The following is a 13,352-nucleotide window of genomic DNA, read 5'->3' as shown; positions in this document are numbered from 1 at the left end:
TACTAATTATTCGAAGTATTAATTTACTATTATCTATAATGACTGTAATAGTGTAATATTGTAATTTTTAAGTCATTATTTATTATTATTTTATTATTCAAAATGTACTTAATTATTAAAACTTTATACTGTACTATGTGCGCTTACAGCATTGACGTTTAATAAATAAAAAAATTACCTATAGGCTATAGGTTATATTAGTATTAATATTATAGTTATACATATTTAATAGTACAAACTGTATTATAGGCATCTAATTTTATAGGTACATATATTTTATATAAGTATATTATTTATTCACAAGCACTTTTTTAGAAAAAAAAATTATAACTATATATTTCGGTGAATTGAAAATGATGGTGAAAACGCAGAAATACGTACTTATAATAGGCTTAGTTTCGAATTTAAAGCTAATTGATAAGTATTGTTTTTACGGTACTGCTTATACATTACTAAATCTTTGATTTTTTTAAATAAATTTCAATGCAATGGAAACGAAAGCTAATTTTTTTCTAAAGCAGAGTTTAAAAACTACACAAATTTACTTTTTTATTTAGATTTTTCGACGTTATTTACCGGTAATTCATAAGTGTTATAAAAGGACGCTACATACCTACACTAGCAATTAGCATTTGTCGTCTCCATTTTATTACAAGTGTGTGACATAGGAAATTTACATTACCAGTTTTCTTTTAGCTTTATGAGCAGTAATAATAAAGTAAATCGACGTACCTATTATGAAGCTATATGATAAAAATTTAATCTATAGGTATTTATATGTAGATTTTTATTTTTTAGCAAGTTTTATGAGTATAAAATAGCACAATTTAAAAATGCTCATAAGGTTTTTAACTCACTTAAAAACAGAATTATAGTAACAAACGAAAATAGTATAATTATTAATTAATGTCCTTCCTGCATTATGTTTCATAATAAGTTAATTCACTCTAACCAAATGAAGCTAAAATAGAGACAGCAAAATGCGAGTCTGGCGTCCTCAATTGACTCGATTATGAGAATTATAAAAAAAGGACATTTTTCTTATAGGTAACGGTTATAAAAAATAGTAATTTTTAAGAACTGTATACATTGAACGATCTTAATTGCTGTTATCAATACACTATTAACCTATTAATATCTAATAAGATATTGTATCATATTATTGTGTACAATTTTAATATTATTATATAATTAGTAATTACTCGTGAATCGTCTACTAAACGTGGCTTAACTTATGATTTATAACAGTAATAACCGTGATTAATTAATAATTTTTGTATTATAGTTTAATAATTTCTCCTAACGGATAAAATAATTAAATATAAATAGGAATCATTGATGACGATTGATGAGGCCATCAGGGGTCAGGGAGTTATTTTATTTACCAATAGGAATTAATCATTGAACAGATACCTAAAATCTATTTTCAAATACTTAATGTAAAAAATTTTCCGCACTCACGTGTTGTATAAAATATATATATATATATCTTATTATAAAGATAATCAGTACCCTAATGAGTAATAATACTAACACATACTATTTCATGCTATACAATATTTTATAAGATATACTCAGTATGCTGTACTCTGTAGTCTGTGATAATATAATAATAGTGAATAATTTTTAAGCAGCAGTTCTACCAGTAATATTCCTAGTATTCTGTTACAGATAAAATACTATACTTTATTCCAATTATAATTGGTGTAAAAACGATTCATTTTAGACTTTTAGAGTATAAACTCCCTAAAATATTTTAGGTATTACTATAATTAATAATATTTGGAAAATAGTATTATTTTAGGCATTCAAATAAATAAATACTAAAACAATTATGTACATAGAGCTCAATAACTAACGATGAACAATAAATATATATCATTTTAAATAATACTATTGTACTCTTACCTGTATGAAGTTTTAGCCGTAGAGTTGGAAAAGTCACCAGATTTTTTTTTAGTCTCTTCATCTTTTAAATTGTGTACACTACTTGTATTAGATGTATCTGGAAAAATACATAGGTATTATAAATAATAATGGTTATAAACTTGTTAACAAATTATTTTGTTTGGAAGACAATATTTGTTATAAATAAATAAATAATAGATACTTTATAGCTTATTCATTAAAATTTGAAGCTTCAAACTGTTTTATTAATTTTTTATACTCAAATACATAGTGTAATTTCCAAAATAGGTATTTAAAATAATTTTAAGCTATTTTATACTGTGGTCCTATTTAAACCATACAACGGTATTCAGTGTTGCCTTAACAATAATAGATACCTACCTAGCTAAAATTTGTCCAATTCACAGCATATATAAACACTTATAAAAAAATAAATGTTAAAATACCATTAGAAATAAAGGAAACTTTTATGGTATACGAATAATGACTGAAAATTAAAATTACAAAGACATTGAAAACTAAAAACCTTCTATATAGTAGAGCAACTCTTCGAATACAGTGAAACTTCTATTTAATTAAGGGTCATGGAAAACAAAAAAATCCTTATTATAGAAGAATTCGTTAAATAGAATTAACGCATAATTTATAATAACAATAATTCATAATTAACAACTAAGGTCATGGTTCTTAAAAATAATTCGTTAAATGGAAGTTTCATTGTATTTAGGTAATTAGATTGGATTAATTAAATGCCAATTGATTACAGCAACGCCATCTATATTTTTATCAGTAATATCTTATAGTTTTCTTACATACTGTAAAAATGGCAACAACGCCCACAGCCGAAATAGCTCAGTTGGGAGAGCGTTAGACTGAAGATCTAAAGGTCCCTGGTTCGATCCCTGGTTTCGGCAGCAACTTTTTGTAATTTTTTCAATTTAAATTTTGTTTTATTATATTTTCTATGACATAAAAGGACATGATTTTAACCTGCCGAAATAGCTCAGTTGGGAGAGCGTTAGACTGAAGATCTAAAGGTCCCTGGTTCGATCCCTGGTTTCGGCAATAATTTTTTTTTTTTATTAAGGTGAAATATTTATTTAAATACTTTAATTTATACAATAGAATATGAAAACTAATTACCCAAACTATTCACCAATGAATATAGCTAATTTATTACAAATATTTAATAGAACATAAAATGAATGCATTAAAAAACCATTATATTTAAATTTACGTGAAATTTTAGAATAAAAATTGGCAAATTATGCTAGTAAAACATTTTAAATAAATCTTTTTTTTAAATCAATATTTATAACTATAATATTACTTAATACATTTGACTTTAAGTTAACAAATTATTATTATAATTTATATTCATAAACTTCTCATATACAAAATGCTATCAAACCAATTTGGGTGTACATGGTAAAAAGTACACATTTGGCGTTAGGGAGTCGGGGTCAGATGGCCATCAAAGTCTATATATAGACATCAGTAGAATATAAACTTATACTTATAATTCTAAAAAATATTCATAATAAATAATAATATTATATAAATAAAATGAATGAATATATTTTATAATAATTTATTATTTATCAATCCAAAACTTTACAAAAAAAAAAAACGGAAAATCTCTGTTTACATTTCTAATCATACTCACACACTTATCAATTATCACGGCTTCTTTATCTGCCAATTTCCTTTATTTCCGACGAAGTGAAAACATAATATTTTCACACATAGTGAATATTTGTGTGGCTAACTCGAATCATAGTGGTTTTAATAGAAATTTGGTTTCACACTAATCAGTAATCACTAAATGATTAACGTTGAATGCGAAAATTATTTCCTGCCAATCTACAGCGATTCTCAGATTATCTAATTATCACACAATACGTAGACAGAATAACTATTAAAAACTATTAAGCTATTCAAAAGAGTGTGTTAATTATAGACGTCCGTCGTCCATAACAAGGCTTAATAAACATGATTGATTTCTTGTGAATGGTCGCGAACTTAATCCAACATTTATCATTTATGTTAGAAATATTTACAAATAAAAGTAATGATTTAAAATTACGTTAGTCTCGGGAACATTCTCCAGATTTAATAAGTGTAAAATAAATTAGATACCTATATAAGTTATATAAGAGATTTTTATGTGTCCTACAAATATTAAATTACTATAGAATTTCTATTTGACACTCATTGCCGGAATTTTTGATAACAATATACTAACAATTTCCTGCTCACCTCTTAAATCACAGAATTCCACTTGTAATCGATAATAACGGCATTATAATATTATTATCTCCGCAGAATTCATTTCTCGCAATCTCTTCAAATGTCATAATTATTGGTTAGGAGTGTTAGGACTTAGGATTGTTAGGAATGATCAGTGATTTGTCGACTAATTAAAACTTATTGATCTTTGTAAATCTCTTAGTTATAAACAAACACTCGAACACCTATCATAAATACCAATTTGGCAATTTACAGAGATATTGTACTTTAATCGATAAATATTTGAAAAAAATTTCTCAACTTTCAAAATGCCGCTCAAAAAAACTGTCCCCATAACTAAAAATTAAAATTTATTATTTATTAAATGTTTTCCTTGTACAATGTGATACTAATCCTCAAATTAATTACTAATTAGTAACTTTATTTTATTTATGGAATTAATATACTTTGGATGTACCTAGGTAATGTTTGTATCAGTGGCGATCAAATGATTTTGTCATAGGGGGAGAAGTGGCTAATTTTTTAACAAGCACTATTATCATTCATTGTGAGGTTGTGTAGTAGAACAATACTAATTGCAGCAAATTAGCTAGTTATTTTACTTTTACTAGACATAATAGGTAGAAACAGTTAAATAGACAATACTAGATAAAAGCGTCAGGCAGTACTAAGCACGATGTTGTACGAATACGGGAGTACGTAAGACTATGATGATGATGACTGATGAGTAATGAAAAATATTAATTTTGAAGATTCAATATTTAAATCGACTAATTAAAAAGGAGAAATGACTTGGTTACGTAAACCTAACGGTCGATGCATGTGTGAAGGTTATTGTTATCGAATACCTATTTTCGATTATCGAGCGAGGTAAGTACTCAAGTACTTCCCGTAAATTTTGGACGGACAACTAAGTATAAATAATAATAATAGTTGAATTCCTATATACCTATGTGTCAAAACAATAATATACTATAGTAGTATAGCCTATATACACGCACTAATACACACAGTGACACAGTGTATATACTGAATATAGTCATAATTTCATAAGACATGAATATACTATTCTGTGGAAATTTACTAAGTTAATTACTTGTTTTTAGAAAAAATAATCAAAAAAAATTGAATATTATACCTAATGTGCATATAATATAAATATTGAAAAAAGATTATGGAATACCGTTTGGCGTTTGACCGACATTGATTCATACCACAAATTATATAATAATAATTTTTTATGTAATTGTGCTCGTATTATGGAAGTAAGGTTATTTTTTTAGTAGATTGTATAATGTATTATAAACTCATATGAACATATGGTAGTACTTAGCAATCTTATTTCTAACACGTTGTTGTTTAAAGACTCAAACAATGGGTTGCGTTTTATACAATCAAATATACAAAAATTTTTATCAGCCGAAATAGCTCAGTTGGGAGAGCGTTAGACTGAAGATCTAAAGGTCCCTGGTTCGATCCCTGGTTTCGGCAGCGATTTTTTTGTTTTTCTTTACGCATTTTCATTTTTACTATTATTAACTTTTTTCTACTATTATTGTAATACTATAATCAAAATATCAAATACATTTAAGTTAACGATTTATAATGAATGATAGTTACCCCTTTTTTATTATTTTTTGTTTATCAACTATCATACTGTGTATGTTCTAAATAATTTCAACATAAACAATTGTTTTAGTTTTTCATGTACTATATTAGTTAACAACTTTTGAATATTTTTTGTTGAAAATTAATTTTATAATTGCATAAAATAATAATTATTAATTAATGATTATTTTTGCATATTTTTTAAATAAACTTTTTGTTAATAAATGTTTAAACAAATATTTATTAAATATATTCATAGAAATAAGTAGTAATAAATTTTTAATTCAACGATTTAGTTAATTGAAATGCTTATTTCGTATAATCTATTCTATAATCAATGGTATTACCATTATTACATAAGAGAAGTATAATAAATATTTATCAGAAAAAAAATGTCTAGTGTATTAATATTTTCGAGATTAAGATTTAAAATCTCATAAAAGGTGCTATAAGAATAAGATCACTATAATATTTTGTATACACTTTGTAAACTTAAATAATTGTTATTATAAATCTTATATATATATCAAATTTTAATGTTACTACATTGTTGCTACCGATAACAAAAAGAGGGTTTAATTCAATTTAATTGTTAAAAAAAAAATGTTTTCCTAGTTAGTCTGTATTGAACAAATAGTCTACATTTTTTATTTTTACAAAATTGCATAATATATTAATATGTTCAGTAATTGTGTACAAAATCCTAAAAGATAACTTATAAGTAAGGCTCGGAATTTTAAGCAAATGCATATTCTTCTACAATTGAGCTAGTATAATTTTGATTAATGGTGTCAACATTTCGTGTTTATGTAAAGTCAATGGTTAATTTTTTTTATTGCATATTTGATTGAAAATGCATATTAATAGCATATTTCAATATAATTACATTATATTTTTTTTATATTTACTATAAATAATTTGAAAATAAATTGTCAAGTGCCAGAAAAAACTTAAAAATTGTAGTTAATAATTGTAGTTATCTTGAATATTATTGTAAACAGTAATAAACAATGAAAGCCATCCTGATCTCCAAATAACATCATAAAAATAGATCAAATATCTATTATATGTGGGGAAAACTAACGTAAAGAAAAAAAAATTAAATGTTTTTGGTGGTCTAATTATTTTCTCTCTTGGGGCCTAATTTGGCCCAAGAGCTGCCTATTGCTGATCCTTGCTATACGGTTTTATTAAGTTAAATGGCATAGCTATCACAGCCCACAGGAGTAACAGACAGTAAGTTGTCTAGGAACGTAAAATTTAATTGGAAGTTAATGGGATGTTGTGGGACAGTGATCTACAACAAGGTTTAAGTGAACTTTAAAATTCTTAGTACTTCAGTATATGATCGACAATAATGCTGAAAAATTACCTAAATAAATAGAAAATATTAGAACCTTAAATTCTTTAAAACTGTAGAATATTATGCTCCTAATATATAAAATAATTATTAACCTAGCTAGTCTGCACTTTGTAGTATAGTAGATTTCAAGTGATTAATATTTGAAATAATTTTATCACTTGATATGAATACTTAATACTTAAATATAATTCAAGAAGGGTGGGAGCCTCATTTTGATTACGTTAAGGCTTTGAAGTGTTTGAACAAATAATTTTATAATTGTTAGGGATGTTAGCTATAATAATAATAAGTGTATAAAAAAAAAAAAAAAATTTAGATAATTTAAATATTATATGTATGTAGGTATATTTTATTATATTATAATTATTAGGAATATGTACACTGTATGCAACGTGATAGTCAATAGAACATACCTAATAATATGTACTGTTTATTACCAATGTCAGTAAAATAAAATAGTTTTGTAAAAACGTCAACTTGAATTATATAAATTGTCTTAAAAATTGGGCACATGACTAATTAACAAAATCTTAGATATACTAATACATATACTTGTAAATTATAATTATGGATTTAAATCTTAACACTCTAATATTAAAAATTGTGTAACTTAAATAAAATTGTTTGAAGTCTTCAAGAATCTTAATGAGTATCTTTACAGTTTAGCTACATTTAAAATTAAAAACATAACATCACAAGTTAGATACATTCAACTATATTAAAATGTATTGAATTTACCTTTAATTTTACTAATATATTCATTGTTGGTTGGATGAATAGATGATAGTTTTACATCAATCATTTTCATTTTGGAATTAACATATTTCATATCTTCTTCAAATTTCTAAAATAAACGTTTAAAACAAAATAAAATATACAACTATACTATTTTTTTAATATATTGCATCACTAAAATAAAATATGGATAGGATAGGTACCTTAATAATTTCAGACTGATCATCAAATTCCGAAAATGGCATGATTAATTAGTAAAAAGAAGCACAGGAAATTAAACATACAGCTTTAAACATTCCAAATTAATATTTAGACAAATATTTTTATGACTACAAAGAGCCAGCACATCATAAAATGTTATATAAATTATATAAACGAATAACGATAGAACTTATTCATACAACACTTTAATACTTATACATTAATAAACTGTAGTATTCAGACAGTATTCTAGTGTAAGGTGTAACTGTAAATAAGCCCAAAGGCCTATGATAAATAATAATTTTTTAAATATTGAAAGAAACGGCGCTTATCTTTTATCTTATCATTATATAGTAATGAAAAGAAAACCGTTAATTATTCTGGAAAAATTGTTGCCAATTTTTAATATTGCCAAACTGACAACTACTAAATTAATTTTTTAAGCAATTTGCTATAATTAAAAATCTATTATTATTTAATATGCCTTTTGTGATTAAAATGGATCTGTTCATTTGAATAATGAAATTTAATTTCTTCCATGACTAAAGTTGTTTACTATTTATGCGTACTTCGTACTTGACGCTTATCAATTATCATTATTACAAAAATCAGAATTCAGATCCTTCATTTTTTAATATAAAATCTCCTTCTTTCTTTGCAGTTTGCAGTGAAATATTGTATTTCAATGTAAATTAAAAGTACATCTCAAGTCAATAATCTAGTATCCACACTTCGTTATTTGTTTGTTTGATAGAACAAATTTTATTCACATTTTACACTATTAACCAGGTAATAATATATTGTTTACTTAAGAATACTTACTAATGTATAATTTAAACTATTTACGCTCAAACTTGTGAGTTAGATTTATATTTATACACTATGTTTTAGTATTATAAAAAATGTGTTTGTATTTTGATATTTATACATTAATTAGTACATGCTATAAATGAACTTTTAGATCTATAACTTCATGTTATAAATCAGGGATCACAAATTATTATTTTTGGAGGGCCATTATGAATTTAGGAAGTTTTCTAGGAACAGCAAAACTTAATATATGTATAAATCATGAAATTAAATTAAATTAATAAAAACTTAATTTAGTTAATCATAAAAAATAATAAATTTCTTATCTGAAAAATAAAAAAATTGTCTTCAACTGCATAACATGGTCTGTTGACCACCATTTGGTGAACCTTTAAGTACAACACTATAAAATGGTTCTCAACATTTAGTAATTTAGTATTAATAATTTGCAGCTGGAAGTACATACTGTATGATCAAATGATCCAATCAAACCTTTTTAATAATATTTTTATCTAATTAAATTATTTAAATTTATCTTATAAAAATGTATATAGTACATAATTACTTTATTATTACTATTGATTATTGAGTGTGCAATTTTATTAAAATTTGTATTTTTTTTTTAATTTACAGATATTTTATTTATCTATACTAGAGACCATGGATGATAAAGAGGTCATTGATAATTCTGCTAAAACAGAAACAATTGAATCTGAAAGTATAAATTCTGATCAACTAGCTACTGTAGAATCAAAAAGTGAACCTTCTACAGTTGATCAAGAGAACAAGGAATTAATAACTAAACCTGAACCAGAATCAGCACCAGCAACAGCATCAGAACCCGAACCAGAACAAATATCCACCGAGAGTACTGATAAAGTTAAAGAACCTGAGAAATTAGAATTAGTTGCTGATAAAACATCAGAAGATGTTGAAAAAGTTGAAAATACTACAAGCGTAGTAAGCGATCCAATACAGCAAGACAGTGTTGTTGATCAACCTGCGCCAGTTTCAGAAAAATTATTAACAACATCTGATAATCAAATGGAATCAGCAGGTCCTACTCAAGATAATTTAATTGAACCCACTCAAGATCAAATTGTACCAGTTAGTCAAGAAAGTTTAATAAAAGACAGTCAACAAGTTATTCCTGTCACTAGTGTCACCGATTCAGCCTTAAATAATGATTTAAAACTTGAAGATAATGGAGTGGATTTAGATCAACAATCAGTATTAAGTATGAAAGATTCAGAATTAAAAGACTTGGTGATGAGGGAATTATCTGAATTTTTAACTGATGAACCATCACAAAATGTTGGACCTACCCTACTTGAAATAAAGTCAGAACTTATTAAAAATGATGACCAAATTAAAATTGAAAATCTTGAAAATTCTTTATGCAAGGTTGAGAAGACTGATCAGAAAGAAGAGAAAAAATCTGAAAATGATATTGCTGATGCATTGTCAACATTAGCGACTGCTGCTTTAAATCAGGCACCTCCTACTAATGGAACTGCAGAAGGTGTAATATCAAAATCTGTTCAGCCAACAGTACAAGTTAAACAAGAAGGACCAGCATGGTGTGATGTTGGTGTAATTAAAGGAACTACTTGTTTGGTGAAACAATTTTATTCGACTTCTACTACTGATGAACATGAAAATACTAGCTTAGATCATTTACCAGATTATACACATAAATTAAAAATTGATATTCAACCAGGTACAGCTTACAAACTTCGTATAGCTGCTATAAATACTTGTGGCCGTGGAGAATGGAGTGAAATATCTGCATTTAAGACTTGTTTACCGGGTTACCCAGGTGCTCCATCTGCTATTAAAATTACAAAAGCACCAGATGGTGCTAGTTTAACATGGGAAGCCCCTCCTACTAGTTCTGGTAAGATTTTAGAATATTCTGTTTGTTTGGCAATTAAAAGTGCTAAGGATATACCACACCAAAGTCCAAAACCAACTTCAACAAATTTAAATTTTGTTCGTGTTTATTGTGGACCTCATAATGCTGCTGTGGTTAGTCACGAGTCACTTGGGGCCGCACTAATTGATAGGACTAATAAGCCTGCTATAATATTTCGAATTGCTGCAAAAAATGAAAAAGGATATGGACCAGCTACACAAGTTAGATGGTTACAAGACAGCAATGTACCTGGATCAAATAAAAATCCTTCAATGAAAAGAGAAAAGAGTGTTAATCTTTTAACTGGTGTTCCTAAAAGGCCCAAAATGTAATAATTTGACAAATTTTAAATTAATATTCTTATTATTTCACATGTTCTGATTATGATTTTATGTACACTTATTAATTAATGTACAATATTGTGTATTAATGAAATTGGTTTTCATTTATTAAGGGAAATTATTATATTTTATTATTAATAAATAAACCAATATTTTATTAATTAATAATTTAACATTAGGTATGGAAAATATACAATAAAAGATATTTTTGTTCTATAATAACATTTTTTGTAAGAGATTATTTTATAATTTTAAATATTAGACACCTAATTTTACTAGCTTTATATAATATGTATTCTAGTAAACTAGTTGTTGTTTGATTTATAATGATGAATCCATGGATATGAATATTATTATATATATTTGCTTACTTGATTAAATTGTACAGCATGTATTATTTGTATTTATGTGTAATATTATATTTGTATAGATGTTTCATAAACATGCTCCCGAACGTACCTAATAAAGAATCAATCTTATCCCCTCTGAAAATATTTATTGGCTCATAAGGCCTTAAGATAGTAGTTAATTGGAATAAATTAAATAAATCTTCTGGAGGTGATCAGTATATATCATATTTTACATCACTTTTTCAAAGTACTAAGTTTCAACCAACTGAAATTAATAAAAAAACTTGATGAAACTATAAATTATTGCGCACATCATCATTGGTCATTTATTGTTAAATGTATTACCAGCAAAATATTTGAATGTATCCACTAATCCATCTGTTAATCTTACTATCAAGTTATGAATAAAATATAATATGCTTAATGTTTATATTATAATGTCCATGGAATAAATTACAAAATAATTCTTTAAATATTCCTAGCCCAAACTTTATATCTGATATTAATATTCTTATTCCTTATGCATTTAAAATATTTACGAGATATTAAAAGAATTTTAAATTATAGATTGTCTCGGACAAGACGTTAAGTAAAATGTTCATTTAGAATATTATCGAATAAGTAAAGAATATTCCATCGACCAATTGATGTTAATATGGAATTTACTATCGATGTTGTTAAAATATGTTGTGTATTACATAATTTTGCATGGGACCGTGATGGTTTTAAGTTTTAAAATTACAGGAATATAAATTATGGGCGTGCTAGGATTTCAATCAGGGGGAGGGGGGAAATTAAAACAAGATTATAAAAATGCCAATAATAATTATAAAAAAAAAATTGTTTTAATTCATTTTAATGCCCCTTCTGCCACACCCTCGCTATGATCATGAATATAATAAACTTTGAGTATGATAATAATGTAGGTATACATAAATGTTAAATAGGGCAGTAAATTGATATCGGGACCCTCTTAACTTTTTTGTTTCTAACACGGCGTTTACCTTGGTAAAATGAAATAAATTTAACTACTCTACTCATTCATTATATAATAATAATATTATGTATTATTTTTACTTATATGTTATAATTTTTTAATTACCTGTATCGTGTCTTGATTTATTATTTTCCATAAATAATTATTATAAACCAAATTTGGTTATATGAATATGATTTGTATCTACTAATCAATATTTTTTTTTTTCAATTTAGGTGTTATTTAAAAATTATCATACAAAGAAGACGTAATTTTCAACCAAGCTTCATTTTTCTTTATTCCTATCTTTATAAGATTCATCAGATGGACGGTGGCCGTCCCACAATACTGGTCATTTTTAAATAATATATTTAAATAATTTAACTTAAAATATTAAGTGTATCTATACAAATAATATGTCACTTTCTGGCTTCTACAAGTGAGAAAATATACTAAAATACTGAAAATTATTTAAATATACAAGAACTAACGTCAAAATAACGTTCGTCTGTTTTTCTTCAATTGAATCTTATAAAAATCTATAACGCTGATAGGTAAATCGTAACGGACGTTATAGCATGTCTTGTCCGTCGTCAACGTCGAACGGACGTGTGGCTTCTAGATATAATTAGAATACTTACAATCCAACAACGGACGTCATGACGTTCGTCGTAATACTTATTCACTATTATTATTATTGTGTAAATTTTTTGATAATTAATAATTTTTTTAAAACATTGAAAAACTTTAAAACTTTTGTCTTCGCTGTTAAATGATTTTGCCGCTCGAGAACGCTGCCCTCTTTTCCCCCCTCTTAAACCCAGCACTGGATTTAGAAATAAATTAACAAATATTATAAAGGAAGCTAAAATAGCATATTTTAAAACGGAACTCT

At 25.9% G+C, this 13,352-nt stretch overlaps 2 protein-coding genes and 3 non-coding genes across 8 annotated transcripts in view; 4 read left to right on the top strand and 1 right to left on the bottom strand.

Moving 5' to 3' along the window:
- Nucleotides 1-8,467, bottom strand: part of LOC114125811 (uncharacterized) — an 85,674-nt gene extending 77,207 nt beyond the window's left edge. For 2 of the 4 annotated variants that reach the window (XR_007603867.1, XM_050200084.1), the window contains exons 1-3: nucleotides 8,068-8,467; nucleotides 7,868-7,973; nucleotides 1,909-2,005 (exon numbers count right to left, since the gene is read on the bottom strand). Coding sequence is in view for 3 of the 4 variants with exons in the window: in XM_050200084.1 (XP_050056041.1) it covers nucleotides 1,909-2,005; nucleotides 7,868-7,973; nucleotides 8,068-8,109 (245 nt within the window). In the remaining variant the exon portion in view is untranslated. The remainder of the gene's footprint in view (nucleotides 1-1,908; nucleotides 2,006-7,867; nucleotides 7,974-8,067) is intronic. The other 2 variants (XM_050200082.1, XM_027989585.2) reach the window with 2 other exon arrangements.
- On the top strand, nucleotides 2,750-2,822 carry Trnaf-gaa (transfer RNA phenylalanine (anticodon GAA)). Its single transcript has one exon. It is a non-coding gene; the product is annotated as a tRNA-Phe (tRNA).
- Nucleotides 2,901-2,973, top strand: Trnaf-gaa (transfer RNA phenylalanine (anticodon GAA)). The gene has a single exon. It is a non-coding gene; the product is annotated as a tRNA-Phe (tRNA).
- Trnaf-gaa (transfer RNA phenylalanine (anticodon GAA)) lies at nucleotides 5,577-5,649 on the top strand. Its single transcript has one exon. It is a non-coding gene; the product is annotated as a tRNA-Phe (tRNA).
- A 198-nt stretch (nucleotides 8,468-8,665) lies between the features above and the next one.
- On the top strand, nucleotides 8,666-12,668 carry LOC114125795 (host cell factor 1-like). The gene is made up of 2 exons (XM_027989570.2): nucleotides 8,666-8,854; nucleotides 9,509-12,668. The coding sequence occupies exon 2, from the start codon at nucleotides 9,536-9,538 to the stop codon at nucleotides 11,120-11,122; it is 1,587 nt and encodes a 528-aa protein (XP_027845371.1). The 5' UTR covers nucleotides 8,666-8,854; nucleotides 9,509-9,535; the 3' UTR covers nucleotides 11,123-12,668.
- Nucleotides 12,669-13,352: the final 684 nt, after the last annotated feature.

The sequence above is a fragment of the Aphis gossypii genome, chromosome 2 (assembly GCF_020184175.1).
Source record: "Aphis gossypii isolate Hap1 chromosome 2, ASM2018417v2, whole genome shotgun sequence".
NCBI classification, from domain to species: Eukaryota; Metazoa; Arthropoda; class Insecta; order Hemiptera; family Aphididae; genus Aphis; species Aphis gossypii.
This window is presented reverse-complemented; position numbering and strand designations above follow the sequence as displayed.

Coding starts and splice junctions, on each gene's coding strand:
- LOC114125795 (XM_027989570.2), top strand. CDS start 9,536: ATGGATGATAAAGAGGTCATTGATAATTCTGCTAAAACAGAAACAATT.